General features: G+C 44.5%; 1 protein-coding gene across 1 annotated transcript in view; it reads left to right on the top strand.

Annotated features, from left to right (window-relative positions):
* The first annotated feature begins 833 nt into the window (after window positions 1-833).
* ABCD3 (ATP binding cassette subfamily D member 3) overlaps window positions 834-17,068 on the top strand; it is a 63,719-nt gene continuing 47,484 nt past the window's right edge. Inside the window, exon 1 of the mRNA XM_029912366.1 lies at window positions 834-946. Coding sequence (XP_029768226.1) covers window positions 834-946 — 113 coding nt within the window. The remainder of the gene's footprint in view (window positions 947-17,068) is intronic.

The following is a 17,068-nucleotide window of genomic DNA, read 5'->3' as shown; positions in this document are numbered from 1 at the left end:
TCCAGCCCTGTGAGCGGCATAAGCTTTGTCGGCAGGAGAGCACTCCTGCCGCTTGTGTCGGCAAAACTTTTGTCTTTCGGAGGGGGGGGGGGGCTTTTTAAAGTACCCGCGAAAGACAAAAGTTTGGTCGACAACGTCGCAGTGTAGACAAACCTCAGTTTCTCAGAGATAAGGTGCAGAAGCAGAGGCTCAGGGAGGTGCAGGGATTGGGTAGGTGCAGCAGCAGAGGTGCAGGGACTCGGGAGGTGAAGGAGCAAAGGCTTGGGGAAGCGAAGGGATTCGGGGAGGTGCAGGGATTGGGTAGGTGCAGCAGCAGAGGTGCAGGGACTCAGGAGGTGAAGGAGCAGAGGCTTGGGGAAGCGAAGGGAGTCGGGGAGCTGTAGAAGCGGAGCCTCGGGACGGTGAAGGGACTCGCCCAGCAAGGTGGCACTGGAACCCCCTCACTCACACTTCCCGCTTCCCCCGGATCTCCTGCAAACAGCCGCACCCCCGCCACAGGTGACACGTCTCTCTGCCTTACAGGGGAGCGGCCAGGGGCCAAGGGGACTGAGCCGTGGGGCACTCAGCCTAGGGCACAGGCAGAGGCCCCCGGGGCAGGCCGGCCCCCATAACGGCAGCAGCAGAGTCTGACAGCCTGGGCCCGCCCCACACCGCCTTTCCCTCGGAGCCTGCCGGAGTGACAGGAGGAGCTGAGGCCGCCGTACCGAAGCCGGCCTGAGGGGGCGGGGCAGAACACCCCACCCCGCCCCCTCCGTCCGCTCCCGGCATTCCCTGCGTCAGCCTCCCTGCCTGGGCTCGGTTCGGCCCCATCCTCCGGCCGCCGCGCTAGCGCCATGGCCGCCTATAGCAAGTACCTGACCGCGCGTCATTCCGTGGTGGCCGGCGCGGCCGCCTGCGTCCTGCTGTGCCTGCTCAAGAAGCGCCGGAGAGCGGCTGCTAAGCACAGGTAGGGGGCGGCCCAGGCTGGCAGCGCCGGTTCACGGAGTGGGGGGGTGGGGGAGGGTGAGGAGGCAGGACGGGAATGGGGGCGGGGTGCTGTAGGGGGCTGAGGGTAGGCAGGGGGAGGGGGTGATCAGAGGGGTGAAAAAGATGGATAAGTGGGGGGGAGGGGTAGTTGTGGCTTTTATGGAGAAGAGAAGGGGGTGCGGGAGGGGTAGATGGGGTGGTTGAGGGACTGAGAAGGGGTTCTCGGTGGCAAATGACAGAATGAGGAGCAATGGTCTCAAGTTGCAGTGGGGGAGGTCTAGGTTGGATATTAGGAAACACTATTTCACTAGGAGGGTGGTGAAGCACTGGAATGCGTTACCTAGGGAGGTGGTGGAATCTCCTTCCTTGGAGGTTTATAAGGCCCGGCTTGACAAAGCCCTGGCTGGGATGATTTAGTTGGGAATTGGTCCTGCTTTGAGCAGGGGGTTGGACTAGATGACCTCCTGAGGTCCCTTCCAACCCTGATATTCTATGATACTATGAAGAGGAAGTGATGTTTGGGGTAGGAGAGAGAGGAGAAGGGCAGAAGTATGATGTGGAGAGCCCTGCTAGTCTCCCACCACCCCTAGGGCAGGCCAGGAGAATGCTGCGGTTTATTTGTCTTTAATGCCAGAGGGTGATCTCCTCCCCCCTGTGCATGACATGTTCTGCCAAGAAAACCCCTTCTGTGCGGCAGACAAAGCTGGCTTTCTCCCTCACCATTCACTCTCCCTCAGTCCGCTACGTGCTGCTGGAGAGAGAATTATTCACAGACATACAACTTCGAGAGTTAAGGTAAATTATCTGAAGAAGTGAGGTTTTTACCCACGAAAGCTTATGCCCAAATAAATCTGTTAGTCTTTAAGGTGCCACCAGACTCCTTGTTGTTAAGGTAAATTATATTCATCCTTAACAAATTATGGGCCCTGTTGCACAGAACGGAGATTGGACTGTGAATAATGTAGCTCTGTTCTATGCTGTATGTTATAATAGTGAAGTATGTTCATCAATAAGAAATTCAGGGAGAGGGAGTTCAGGTTCTGTATAGGGTTACCAACTTTGGTTGGATGAATTTCTGGAGGTTTCATCTCATGACTTTATTTTTAATTAAAGATTAATCTTTAATTCCTGTAGACTCCAGAACAATCCTGGAGGGTTGGCAACCCTAGTTCTGTAGCATATGAGGTTGAAATTTTAGTATACTTGTTTTTATATGTCATTGTGTTAGCTAATCTGTGTAGTTGAAGAGTGAGTTGTGTTATGAAGTTTTTCCTGTTGGGGAAATACAGGGGAAGGTGTGTGATATGCTAGGAATGCATATTAAATTCAACCTGCCCTTTGCCGTCACTCTTGCTGGACTGAGTAATTGAATATGTATTACAGGCATATGGCATGCTTAGCATCTACATAGCACTTAACTTCAAATGTTGCACAAACATAAACAAATCAGGATGGTAGGTCTAGAAGATGAAATGGTTTGAGGCAAGATATACTGTAGTAGGTGTAAATAGCAGCTTTAAGAATTTAGCAATGATTGAGCAATAATTCCATTTTATTTTGATAAGTGTCTTTCATACAAATGATCATAAAAGCTTCACAATATTAAAAAAATAATTGACACAGTATGCATGAAGAGCTACTAATAGGGCAGGTTCTGAAAAGTGCTCATGATGATGTTGCACAATGACAGAAACAGTTAAGAAAGGGCTCCAGCTATTGTAGGAAGTGGTCAGTTTATCAGAATGACAGGTAAGGACAGTATTTCTCAGGCTATTTTTTTAATTCAGCAAAATATGCCAAAGCCATTTGAGGTGAAGAGCCAAACCTGTGTTTCAAAATTAAAGGGTTTGGGGTCTTATAGGATTTTTGTAGTTATTACTTTTGTTTGCTTGGACAAGTTGTTAGGCATAATATTGCTGTGCTGATTTTGTTTGAGGACCTGGAAGTGGTGAGATTGGAGAGGTATTCAGGTACTACAGTCCTAGGTTTTATTACTGTACATTACTGTATATTTATCTAAATATATTATACTTCTTCTGAATGTGGTAAGAAGAAGCTCTGTGTCAAATAGATTTATTTTCATGGGTGTCAGTGAACATGTAGAAGTGGGGATTTAACCTTAATTTAAGAGACTTGCATTTGGAGTGTGTCATTGTGTGTGATGCATTGGGTTTTGCCAGGTGTAACCCTAAAAATACTGTTCCTAATGATCAGTTATATACTTTAGAGGGGAGCCCAAATGCTGTTATTACAAGATGAATTAGAATGGTGTGGAGAGTGTACACATGTCTGGGGAGGAGAGAACTTCCAACTAATTAAACAGGTGGTTTGAATTAAAACTGTCTGACCTAATTTGGCTCTCTTTCCAGACTGCCAAAGATCTTCCAGGCCCTTAAAAATGTATCTTGATTGCTATAATCTCATTCTCCACACCCTTGACTGATGCAACCTTGCATTCCTCAAATCTAATCCAAATGCTTCTGTTAAAATAATTTTCATTGCTTGTCACGTTGGTCATGTCACCTTCTCCTCAGTATTCCTCTACTGGCTTCCTCTTTTCCAGAGCACCCAATATATATGTCTCCTGTCTGTACTTTTAAGGCCCCCTACAACTTAGTTAGACCCTATCTAGTAGTTCTAGTATTTTATCGTGCCATCATCTCCAGTCTTTATCACATATACAGCCAATTATCCCACAAGTATTTATGCTTTTTTTCCATGATGTCCCTTTTACCTGATATAATCTTCTACCAAAAATCCATTCATCCACTACCTGTCCTCCAGACTTTTCCATAAGACTTACTTCAGCCATGTAGCTTACAGAATGTTACCAGTCAAAAGCTAGGCAAATTATGAGTTACACTGTGTGCACCATTAGGCTACGTGAAAGCACACTCTTATTACTGTTGCCTTGCCCTGCTTGCAGTCTGTCAGTTTCATTCACCTATTGCATCTTGTCATTAATTTAGATTGTAAATTACTTGGGGCAGGGGTCATTTTACCAGATTTTTTGTAGGGCCTCTATGAGTTTTTAAACTATAAATAATAATCAACAGTAAGCCCTTGTGCAATACTGGAAAAATTCTTTCAAGGTGTGTTGCACCATTTAAATCCTGTGGGGCTATTACACTGGGTGTGTGTGTGTGTTTGGGCAGGCAGAGTGGATGTGCTGGGAGCTTCTTGCTGGTCCTGAACAGGTCTCTCTAGAAGGGGCAATGGGCTGGAACTATGGATCTCGTGGCTGAGTAAATGAGGAAGGGGTGTGGAGGAGTTGTGACCTCTATTCCAGCCTATAAATTCGTCTTTTTTTTTGTGGGTGGAATTCTTTCCTCTATGTAGATTCTCTGCCAGTACTTAATAACATTGCCTGAGTGCAGGGAAAGGTGAATTTCACCTTTAAAAATTTCTGGACTTTGACATCCTGTTTGAGGAGTATCATGAAGGATGGTGTAGGTATTGTAAGCCCTAATATAGGAATAAAATCATATAAAATAAAGGTTAGAAAACCATGTTCTTAAGTAAATCAAGGAGATGCTTGTTTGGAGAGCCAGAACACATGTATCTTGTACAAAGTGTCATGGTACCTATCCTAATCTTGCTTTATGCAAGGCAGTTGCAAAAATGTTTCTTCTCTGTCAACTTTCACCTGCTTTTCTGATGCCTTTGGGATTAAGGGCAAAAGTAAAGTATGACTCAAGTCATATAGTAACATACAAGTTCCTTAAGTGGCGTAATAATCATACGTTGCATATCTTAGTAGGGGAAAGGTAAATTACTACCTTCCAGTTGAATGTGTCTCAACGTTTTGTTTAGAAGATCCACAAAACTAATGAATGATGTTATAAAACTTAAAAGTGTAGTATCATTTAGGAGCATATGTTCTTTTGCATTGTGATGCATTCTCCTAACCAAACCGTGCAGAAGTTATTAAAAAGAAGTGGTACAAAACAGTTTTTTACTGGAACTACTTTTAGTATTCTATATTAATACCTCTGACTGAAATATCCATATAGTGGAATGTTTCACAATAAATTGCCCAGTTTTTCAATCAGTATTATCCTCTCAGACGTGATTTTTGTTTATCCGGAGTGGAATAGACTTGCTTATTTTACTTCCAGAACTGAGGCTATTGCATAAAAATATAAGTGAAGTTGTGGCTTCTGTTAGAATTTTAAATGACACCTGTGATGCATAGAAACTAGTCCTATTTGAGAGATTACATCATGCTGAAATGTGTCCTCCCCTCCCGCCCCGTACATCAATTAAGATTTGTTGCTGTGAACAAAAATTATTCCAATAATGGTGGTCAGTGCCTGACAGCTGAAAATTGTTGCTTCTGTTAAAGGGACTGACTCTTAAAATCTGTTTTAGCTTTTAAAAGCAAGGTGTTCTATTCTCCAGTGGCAGCCATTGAAATAAATTAAAAAGAAAGCTTGGACAACCAAGAATGAAAACCTGCCTCAGTCCTTGCCCCATATCACCAGAGATCAATAAGCAAGTTTAATCTTTTAGTACTTTGTCACAAAGAAGTCTGATTTTTTGGAATGGCTATTAGTGTAATCAAGTAAATAATTGATACTGAAATAACAAATGTGTGAACCATAAAGTACATGAAAATATTGATAGATACATCTCTACCTCGATATAACGCTGTCCTTGGGAGCCAAAAAAATCTTACCGCGTTATAGGTGAAACCGCGTTATATCGAACTTGCTTTGATCCACCGGAGTGCGCAGCCCCACCCCCCGGAGCACTGCTTTACCGTGTTATATCCGAATTCGTGTTATATCGGGTCGTGTTATATTGGGGTAGAGGTGTGTGTGTGTGTGTGTGTATATAAATATATATATAGCCAGTGGAAATAACTCTCAATCCATATACCTACAGGTCTACTTAGTACATACTAACTTTATTGTGTCTAGGCAGAGATCTGTTTTGGTATGGTATAATTATAATATCTGATTGCATACAAACACATCCTGGGTGAAATTCTGGCCCGCTGGAAGTCAATGGAAAAACTTACATTGACTTCAAAAGGGCAGGAAGTTTCCGCATATATTTTGTCATTCATACCACATCTCTTGGGATGTGTCCAACCAAAAAGAAGATGAAGGGATAATATTTTGCAAGATCTAAGAGCTCTTTATCAGTGGGAAAAATATGCCCTTGACAGAGTGACCAACGAACTTCACGTAGAGACAGGGAATAAGTAAGTTGGTCATTCTTGTGGTTTCACTTTATTCTTCTACTTGTGGTTAGAAGTAGTTACTGGGCCCAAAGACCATGTGATCTGTAATATAACAAAACATGTAAAATATCTTTGGTTTGGTAGTAGGTGGTCCCTGGTCGAAACATTCTAATGGGTAGCTGTTAAATTTTAATTGGCTTTCTAGACATATTTCAAATTAATTCAAGGTGGTACTGGAAGAGTAGAATTCTTTGGTGTTTAAAGACCTGTGAATTCCAATGTAATATAATTATTGTATCCTTAAAGAATTTGCCATACAAGAAGCAATTCATCCCGGAATATTTTACTTTTTGAGATTAAGAACACTGGGCTAAGTGCTATTTTTGGATGCACTGGTGTCACCCTCCTTTTAAGTCCGTCACATCTGGGGGTAGAACTGGTAGTGACATTCTAGTTAAGGTTGCCTAACATTTTCCATTATAAGACTGTTTTGAGTTGATTATATCTTTGTAAAATTTAAATTGGGCAGAAATTTTTCAAATTCGGTGTCTGCTTCAGAATGAATTTTTGTGGAAAGTTTCAGCTAAAATGGTTCAACCGGTTCTGGGAATGAGGTTGGGGAAAATACATAGGGAAAACAATGTTAAAAATGTTTACAGTTATTGAGACGCTCTAGTGCCTTCATGTTTTGGAGGAGGAACGTAAAATTTGATGCCCTATTGTCAGGGATATACCTTTCACTATTCCTACGAAATATGGCCAAATTTGGCCGCCTTATAACTCTTTATGCAAATCATAATTTTCAGTATTACTAGAGTTTTGGAGGCCAGCAGCTAAATTTTCCAAAGATTCCTTCTGTACTGACCATACTCCATCTCCACACAGCTCCTACATGCCAACAGGACTAAGCATACTTCATCCCAGAGTTACAAGAGCCGAGCAGGACTTCTGCATTTGCTCCTTCTGAGTGTTCAGTGGCACTGGGAATGAGAACTGAAATCAAGGAGACTCTCCTGTGCTCTCACTTCTCCATACTGGTGCTCAGGCAGTGTGGACAAGGAGAAAGGTGCCTATATGGAATGCAAAGGGGGGAGGCACAGAAACTGTCTGGGAGCAATATGAACAGAAGGGAACATGGACTGGAGCATGGAAAGGGATAGGATAGGAGCAGAGGGGAGGAATAGGGATAGGCTGCTAGAGTATGGGGCAGAACATTCTATAACCATTGAGCACACTCCCTTCCAGAACCTGGAATTGACCCAGGATTCCTGAGCCTAACATTCCTTTATCTCTAGCAAATAGCTGTGAAATTTACTGGCAAAACTTGACTTCTCCTTGTAGTGGTTGGGCCATCTAGAGCAGGGGTGGCCAACCTGTGGCTCAGGAGCCACAGGCGTCTCTTCAGAAGTTAATATGCGGCTCCTTGTATAGGCACCAACTCCAGGCCTGGAGCTACAGGTGCCAACTTTCCAATGTGCTGGGGCGTGCCACTCACTGCTCAACCCCTGGCTCTGCCATAGGCCCTGCCCCCACTCCATCTGCCCCTTCCTCCTGAGCCTCCTGCACGCCACAGAACAGCTGATCAGGAGGTGCGGGGAGAGATGGGGAGGCGCTGATCAGCAGGGCTGCCGGTGGGTGGGAGGTGCAGCGGGGGCGGGGGGAGCTGATGAGGGGCTGCTGATGTATTACTGTGACTCTTTGGCAGTGTACATATATTTGGTAAATTCTGGCTCCTTCTCAGGCTCAGGTTGGCCACCCCTGGTCTAGAGGATAACAATTTACTAGTCCTATGGGTTTTTTAGCTCAAGTGGTAAAGGTCTGTTCTGTAGACCTGAAGGTCCCAACCCTACTGATGATGCATAAGGTAGGGGATAAGTATGGTTCCATGCTGGAATTTTGTTTTTTCCGTTTGCTTTCCTAAAGGTTTAGGAAATTAAAATCCAAAAAATGGCATTAAGAAAATGTTATGGTTGAAAAGTGAAACACTCAGAAATTAAGAAATACCAAAATTAAAGTTGCCTATACAGCAGTATGTAATCAAAGACTATATCCTAATGCATAATACACCAGGAAACCAAATTAAGATTGTACAGGCAACCTTAGTTCAGTCATTTCCTTTTTGAGTGTTTGACTTTGCAACTGTAACTTTTTTAACATTTTAAAAAATGTAATAGCTACTAATCTGATTGTTTCTAAAGTTATTTAAGAAATAGTGCTTGGAAACTAATTAAATTGTAAACTCAGCAGAGCAGCTATGTAGCGTCTGAGAACTGCCTAGCATTTCCCAGTGCTATACAATAAAAAATAAATAGATTGGTCTCCCTCTTTAGATCCCAGTGTTCTTACATCACTGTAAAAGCTTCCTTACAAAGCAATATGGATTGAAACACTGCTGCTAGAACACCACTAACCCATCCTTTCCCCGTGAAAAGACCTTTGAAAGTGATTGTATGATGTATTTGTAATATGAACAAACACCTGCTGTAGTTCAGGTGAAAAGCAATATATACTCTGCTGTTGACCTAAAACACACTTGGAGCCAGGTCCTCTTAGTTGAAAGGTAATGTATTATCTGATTACACTACTTATGCTCTCTGATTACCATGTGATCAGCATACCACATAGAAAAAGAAGCCTGAAAAAGCAAAAAAATGTTCAGAGCTTGTCTACTCTAGAAATAAAATCTCTTAAAGAAACTCTGCACTGCTTTGAGAATATTGATGACTGAGCTGTGTGTTTACCTGTGTGCCTTCCACTGCTCTGGGGCCAAGCTGTCCAGATGGCCCCTCCCCTGTTTAAAAGCAGGCTCAGTCGCAGGATTGGTTTATTTGCTCGATATTCCTCTAACACCCTTTACAACATGCCTTGAGCAGTTGCTTAGAGCTGCTCTGAGACCCTAGATTTAATCGCCATCTGGGGAGAAGCAACGGAGCAGGAAGCTCTTGGGCCCAGTCATCAGAATAAAGATGGGTTCGTGGACATTGCTAGTTAACTGTTCAAGAAGAGTCACAACCAGGATGCCTTCCAGTGCCAGATAAAGAGCAGACAGCTCACAAGAACTTATATTAAAACCAGGGATGGTGGGAAACTGTCTGGGCATGGATATATAACCTGTCAATTTTTTGAGGAGGTGGACAGGATTTTATATAGTTAGACCACTACTAAACCCAAGGAGGTTGTGGACTCTGCCCTCCTCTTCTCTCTCCACCCCTCCCCCCGATTATTACATTTCCTGTGACTGCTCCCTGATTTTTTTATTTAAAAATGCTGCCCCTCCTTGCACTATCTAAAGGCATTGACCTCCCGCAGCAGTCCCCTCCTCTTCTGGCACTGCAGCCCTTATCCTTGCCCTGTGCAGAGCAGAGGGGGCAGGGGGCTGGAGAGCAAGCCTGGTTTGCACTCGCCCCATAGCAGTGGTTCCTATGTCCCACAGGCTAGGCCTGCTGCCCTGCACTCACCCTTCAACGATGGCTCCAGGTATTGAGACCTGGCATGCGGGGTTGTAACACTGGTCATGTTTGCCCCTCTTCCCCCTGTCATGACGGAGGGTCAGGTGGGTCTGACTTGAGTGGCAGGTGAGCTGGTGCAGGGTTGGTCACAGACAATCCAGCAAATCACTCTGACTTTTTTCCTGCCATGACAAACATGAAGCCTTAGCCATGACCATCAACTGTCTACAAGCCCATGTCATGAAGAGCACATACCCATTTATCTATCTCAGGGAGGGAAATCAGAAATGCATGTTAAAAATGTATTCTTGCCTCTCTGGGAAACAGTAACCACTTGTTTGTTTTCCATACTTCTCCTGCCATGGCATCTGCAATGGCTAGACCTCCAGACAGGGCTTTTATCAGTGGCTGAGCAGCTGCCTAACCCGAGGGGGAAGAAACAGAGAATGCAGGATGACGTGTTTGGAGATCTCATTGCAGACTTCCTTCCCCCCATTCCACCAAATGAAAGCAATGGAGAGCTGGAGATTGTTTTTGAGGTCAGAGAGGGGAAAAAGAAAAGCAACTATCCAGAGAGAGTTGTAGTGGCCAGAGACAGCATTGCACTGGCCAAAGACACTAATTAAAGAGGCACAAGCAGAGGCAGTACGGAAGCAGAATGCTCTGCTGGAGCGCATACTGTCTGGTGGCCCACTGTCAATCTAGTGCCCTCAATCAGGACCCAGACATATTCTGCACAACAGATGTTTCCCACTGTACCCCTTGTGGCAAATTGCCGGTACTACTATGATGGGTCTCGCGCTTTCTCTTCTGGGGGGAGGGGCAGGGAGTTCAGGGTGCCATTTCTTGCCCCTGAATTGGGATATTAAATGCCCCACTAGTGTCCTAGAGGAGGGGAGTGGAGAGGGAGGGACCCGGGCCCGCCCTCTATTCCGGGTCCCAGCCCAGGGGCCCTAAGGATAGCGGTAAACCGCTTGAACTAGTGGTTCCTTCCCCAGAGCTACTTCCCTCTCCTGCCCTTCAGCTTGTGGGGGCTTCCTGCCCTCCCTCTGCACAAGCCAGGTGTCCCTTTACCTAGGGTCTTGTTCATCTTAGCCCACCTCAGCACTTCTCCAAACTTCCCTCTGCTTCCCTCCAAACTGCTCTCTGCTCCAACACCAATCCACTGTTTCTACTCCTTCAAAGTGTTCTCTGCTCCAACTCCTTCCCCTGTCAGATTGAAGCAGGGTTTTTTTTTATCAGGTGACAGACTTCAGGTGCTCTAATTGGCTTCAGGTGCTCTAATTAATCTATAGCAAACTTTCTTCCCTCTACTGGGAATAAGGCTCCCTTCTAACCCTCTCCTGCTGCCCTCTGGCCATGCTGTATCACACCCTACAGCCATGATCCCTTTCTTTCCCTGGTTCCAGCTCAGGGCAGCGAGGACAATTGCACGTGGGATCCCAGCTCATTGAATCATCAAACATCCCTGATAACTTTGGGCCCCAACACTGAACATAAGAACAGCCATACTGGGTTATAGAAATATAGAATATTAGGGTTGGAAGAGACCTCAGGAAGTCATCTAGTCCAATCCCCTGCTCAAAGCAGGACCAACACCAGCTAAATCATCCCAGCCAAGGCTTTGTCAAAGCCAGGCCTTAAAAACCTCTAAGGATGGAGATTCCACCACCTCCCATGGTAACCCATTCCAAAGGTCCATCTAGCCCAGTATCCTGTCTTCCGATAGTGGCCAGTGTCAGGTGCCTCAGAGGGAATGAACAGAACAGTGATCAAATGATCCATCTGCTGTCGCCTGTTCACAGCTTCTGGCAAACAAAGGCTAGGGACACCATCCCTGCCCATCTGGCTAATAGCAACACCGGAAGGGAGAAGAATGAGAAGAGGCAGAGGCAAGAAGTATAGTTGCCTATGAAATGGAGACACTCCTCCCCCCCCCCCCCCCCCCCCTCCCCATCCACTACACTGTTTAACTTTAAGATGTTTCTTTGTTGTTCTAATCAGGTTTATTTTTGATTTATGTATAATAAATTGTTTAATAAAAACTGTCAGAAATTAATTCACAAAGAATCTGCAGTGCATGGTGCAACAGAGCAATTGCCTGTGATAAGCTTGAAAGACCATATTGTGTTAAGTTTATGTATTATTGTGGGCTAGGATTGTATGTAACCTCTTTAGAAGGGAGATGTGATAGATGTAAGACCCAGGAGTTCAAAATACTATATTGAAAATGTGTCAGACAAGTAAAGACTTTTGAGACAATAAGTGTTAAGAGGATTTCCCAGGGAATCTCTAGGCAGAGGTTAATGCAAATTACCCAGTTCTGGTTATGCAGAAACCTAGTCTTTTGAAGATGTGCCCTGAAAAGAGGGTGATTGTCTGCTTATTACCTGTTACAGAGGGCCAAGGTCAAAGGCCCAAGCTATATAAAGAAATGGCGATCTGCCCAGCCTGGATCCTAGTTCTGGATCTAAGAGAGATGAACTTGTAACCACAGGGAAACCTCACTTGTGGGTTTTGAAGGACTAAAAACCTACCAGAGCCCTAGGTTGGAGTTAAAGTGACCTCTGATAAGCTTTTTAGCATGTGTGTAGATTGTTTTAATATTGTTTAACATATGGTATATATTATATATACTAAAACAAGATAATATTGTTTTAATATGTTTAATGCTTTTACCTTGAGAATAAATGTGCCTGCTTAGAAGGATCTGTGTGTTTAACTTTAACTGTGGATATAGTTGGTCATAGTCTTTGGAGAAAAAGCCAAGCTCAGGCACTGGCCTGTTTAGGCAGACTGGCTTGCTAGGGATATCACAGTGTAAATCAGGGAGCTGTGCAGCATTAAAATTTCCAGTCAGAAGGGAGTGAAACATAGGTCTCCACACAGGAGAAGGCTGGGAGATGGAAGCCTAAAGCAGGTGCCCTTAGTGGACTACAGAGGGGGAATACAGGTGCAATTGCCCTGAAACTGAAACACTTGGTACACACACAAAATTACTGCTGGGGGAATTTTGCGCCACTGTGCAATGCAGAAATGAATGTTGTGAGTGCAAAATCCCCCTCCATTCCCCCCCACCCCCAAATGGGATGCAGAGATGTTGGCTGCCACTAGGGTCCGCTTGACCTGGCCGAGCGCAGCTCACAAATAGAAGATAAGGCCAGGGGGTGCGGGAGGGAACTGGAGTGTTCCTAGCAGCTGCAGTTCCCGGCATGCGCTAAAGGAAGGAGGTGGTGGCACTGTGCAAGAAACTCTGTGCAAGCCCGGGACCCAGCATCAGACTGTTTTTCCCTATGGATCCTTGGGCTCTGGGGGGGTAGAGGGTGTGAGCATCTGGGCTGTGGGTGGGGGTCCGCAGCTGGCCTCTGGAGAGTAGGGGATGTGAATGTCTGGGTTGGGCTGGGGGGACGCAGCTGGGCTCTGGGTGGAAGGGGATGAGAGTGTCTGGCCCCCCGGCTGGGCTCTGATAGGGAGGGGGCAGAGAAACAGGGACTGGGCTGTCATAAGGGTTTCTTTAACTCTACTCCTGGGGGAATTTTTGTCTGTATCTGTATTGTTATAGACATTTGCTGACAGATATTTTGGAATAAATTACCAAAATAACTGAAACTGGTGTGTTATATAGTTATTTTGACAAATATAATTTGCAGAATTTTGTAGAATTTTAAAATGTGCACAGAATTTTTAATTATTTGGCGTAGAATTCCCCCAGGAGTAAAAATTTAATTGTTGCATACAAAAGTACAAAGCCACAGACACAAGCTAAAAGGAGTGCCACAATGTGCTATTTCTACCACCCATAAAGGAAACTGCAATTGTTGCAATCCATTTCTCTTCTTCTTCCCCTCCCCATGGTTAACAGCTGGATGTACAGCTGTACACTTTCAAGCCTGATACTCAAAGTAAATTGTGGGACCATACCTAAGTTTTATGTATATTCCAATGCAGAAACAAAGGCAAGTTCCAAAACACACTTACAAATTCAGGAAGTGGCTTTTCCTCCTGTAAATATTTCAGAACCACTGTTTGCACAATACAGTACTTAAGCGTTTGATCTACTTGCATAGTTTGGCAGTGAATATGGTTTTTCAGGGACATTGGAAACCTTTCAGCACTCATTTCAGAGCTTTGCGAGTTGGTTTCTCATTGAAAAGGAAATCAATTTCATGGAGTCAGGTTACTTTCTAAATTTATTTATTTATGCTGTATACGCCAGTCCTTGAACAGAGGTTGTCACAAACAGTGTGAAGGCAATCCCCTTTCAGAAATCTCAATCCAAAAACTGATGCTTGGTTTGCAGGAAATAACTGAAATATTGAGAATAGAGCAAACACTCCCACTGTTTGCAACAGGCCTCCAAAATAACTTGCATCACAAAATTAGCAACAATACATTTTTCCCCCCAGTGTGTGCACTGTTCGCATCTAAGAAAAAGAACTTGTAAGACTAATAGCACCGTCTGGTGACTCCTGCCATAATACTGTATCCCTCTTCCTTGGCCCACAATCAATAACAATTACTCTACACACCATGCACTGTGCCTCTCCCTGTGAACACTTCTGATTAATAGCAACATATTATAGTAGTTCACAAATCCAATGTGTCAAACAGTCCTTAAACGGTTAAAGTTTTAAAGAATAAACATCACCCAAATCAAACCACATAAACTAGGAAATACAGCATCATCCTACAGAGAGCAGAGTTAAAGTTGTCTAGATGGCTGCAACACCCAGTATTGCAATAACTGTTGACCTTTTTTGCGGTAAAGACTGTCTGGGTGTGTCCATTTGGGAAGGTGATTTGAGTAGTTGAGTATGGCTTTATTCCATACTTCCTGATTGTTGTGGTTTTGAAGTGGGTGTTATTTGCCCTAAGCAACTGTAACTGTACAGTACTTAATGACTTTGTTTGTTGCTTTTGTCTGTTGCCAACATTTATTTAATTATAGACATTTCTGTGGCACTCATCACCAAAATACCTGAACACCTCACAATAATTATTTACATCCAAATTACGTCAAGAAGATAGATCTCTTCTTCCTTATCCATTTGACATTTCTCTACAGAGTAGAGAGGGGGTGAATTCCTTTTGTGTAGGTATAACTACTGCATAATTGTCGAGGGAAGTCTTTTTGTTTATATGTGTATGTTGCACCTTGCTTTGCAAATGGTGAGACTGTGGCTTGACTTGCGTGCAGGTTTGTTCCATAATTATAGACTCTTCATTGAGAATACCCTTCTCTCTGCCACTGCCACAAGACATACTGTAAATTATTATCAACTCCTCTGTTGCCAGCAAAAAGTTGCTATTATCCAGCAGTTACTAATAAATGGAAGGCCAGTTTGCAAGGCACCAGCTAGGGAAGGAAACGCTTGGATGTGCCTTCCTTGGCTGCAGTCCTGCAAACCTGTTTGTGGCAGGGCAGCAGCAGGGAGTAGGGCTGCAGCCTGGATGTAGAGCAGGGGTAGGCAACCTATAACACGTGCGCCAAAGGCGGCACGCGAGCTGATTTTCAGTGGCACTCACACTACCTGGGTCCTGGCCACCGGTCCGGGGGGCTCTGCATTTTAATTTAATTTTAAATGAAGCTTCTTAAACATTTTAAAAACCTTATTTACTTTACATACAACAATAGTTTAGTTGTATATTATAGACTTATAGAAAGAGACCTTCTAAAAACGTTAAAATGTATTACTAGCAAGCAAAACCTTAAATTAGAGTGAATAAATGAAGACTCGGCACACGACTTCTGAAAGGTTGCCAACCCCTGATGTACAGGCTTTCTACAGGAGTGGAAGTGCGGGACATTTGGGAGGGCTGCACCATACTTCCTCTGCACTCTCCAGGAATTGGGACTCAGCATGTCCCAGCGATTCCTTCTCTAGGTACAGTACCCCAGCGGTATGCAGCCCAGACTGTGCAGAGAGAGGTGCCACACAGCTCCAGCTTCTGGGCTGCAGCCCCTTATCTCCCATGCAGTCCCTGTGTGTGCAGGCTGATTTCCAGCGCTGCAGCCCCAGAAGGAAGTGCTGGAATGGATTGAGCACTGGCCGCAGGCAAGTTTGCAGGGTGACGGCCAAGGAAGGTGCATCCCAACACTTCATTCCCAGGCTGCAGCCCCGCAAACTTGCATGCTTGGCACGTCCCAGGGCTTCCTTCTCTGGCTGGAGCCTTGCAAACCTGCCTGCAGGTAGGGCATTTGTTCCAAAAAATGTTAATAAGCAACATGCCATTGCCAATATCCAAATCCCATTGATGTTAAAGTCAATGGGACAGGATTGGTTCCGGGCAAAGTGCTGCTATTAATTGGAAGTTATTAATACCCAGGTGGCTCTTCTGGTGGAAAATTTTTTCAAAGAGGAAAGTTTTGTAGGATTTCCTAAAGACTGTCAGATTTGTTTGATCTCCTGTAGAAACTTGTTCAATAATTGGGTCCCCTCCATCAAGAATGCTCTGTCCTAGCATTTGTGCTTCATCCTGGGCTTTTTGATCTGCATTGTCCCAGAGTAGTGTAGGTATTAATGTGGTTCTTAGATCAAAATTAAGTCTTTGATGTAGCTGGGGCTTGATCCACTTATTATTTTGAAAATTAGGATCAGTATCTTAAACTAGAATCGGAAGGTGACTGGGAGGGACTTGAGCTGTAGGGTAGTACTTGTTGCTGACACGTAAAATGCATAGTGATAAACCTAACCCTTCTCTCTGAACCGTGTCCCATGTACACGATGACATGATGGGACCAAATTCTGTAGAAAGAATGAATAATATTGCTGTTGTCCGTGTAACCCTGCTCAAACCTCCTTCTCTTCCATCCTCTCCCTGGGAAGTGGGGAAGTTTGTAGTAGGCTTCATCTCCCTGCCTGCTTTGGCTGCTGTATTGGTATTCAGGCAGCCCACCTGGACATCCTACTCTTCCGCTACTACCTGGCTGCAAATTGAATTCAATCTTTGGCTCCCTGACATACTGCTACCTGGCTGGCTCAATTGAACTGTGCAGGAAGCGTGCCCTGTAATAGCACCCTCCCGTGGGGAAAACTGTTGGACAAGAAGCAGCTGCAAGCAAATTGAGGCAAGGCAAGTAGATGGCAACCAACAATTTGTTTTCTTGGCTATAGCAAAATGTCAAATACTACAAAAATATTGAATTCTGTGGCATCTTGGAAAATACCAAATTCCAGACAAAAAGAACAGGAGTACTTGTGGCACCTTAGAGACTAACAAATTTATTAGAGCATAAGCTTTCGTGGGCTACATCCGAAGAAGTGGGTTGTAGCCCACGAAAGCTTATGCTCTAATAAATTTGTTAGTCTCTAAGGTGCCACAAGTACTCCTGTTCTTTTTGCGGATACAGACTAACACGGCTGCTACTCTGAAATTCCAGACAGTGTCCATAGGGCCCGATTGAGATGCATGGGGCATTTCAGAGCTACATGAGTTTCTGCATAGAATGACGTTATGACCATAT

Source organism: Terrapene carolina, unplaced genomic scaffold, assembly GCF_002925995.2.
Source record: "Terrapene carolina triunguis isolate 2854851 unplaced genomic scaffold, T_m_triunguis-2.0 Scaffold210, whole genome shotgun sequence".
In the NCBI taxonomy this organism is placed as follows: domain Eukaryota; kingdom Metazoa; phylum Chordata; order Testudines; family Emydidae; genus Terrapene; species Terrapene triunguis.
Note: the sequence above shows the minus strand (reverse complement) of the source record. Positions and strands in the feature narration are given on the sequence as shown.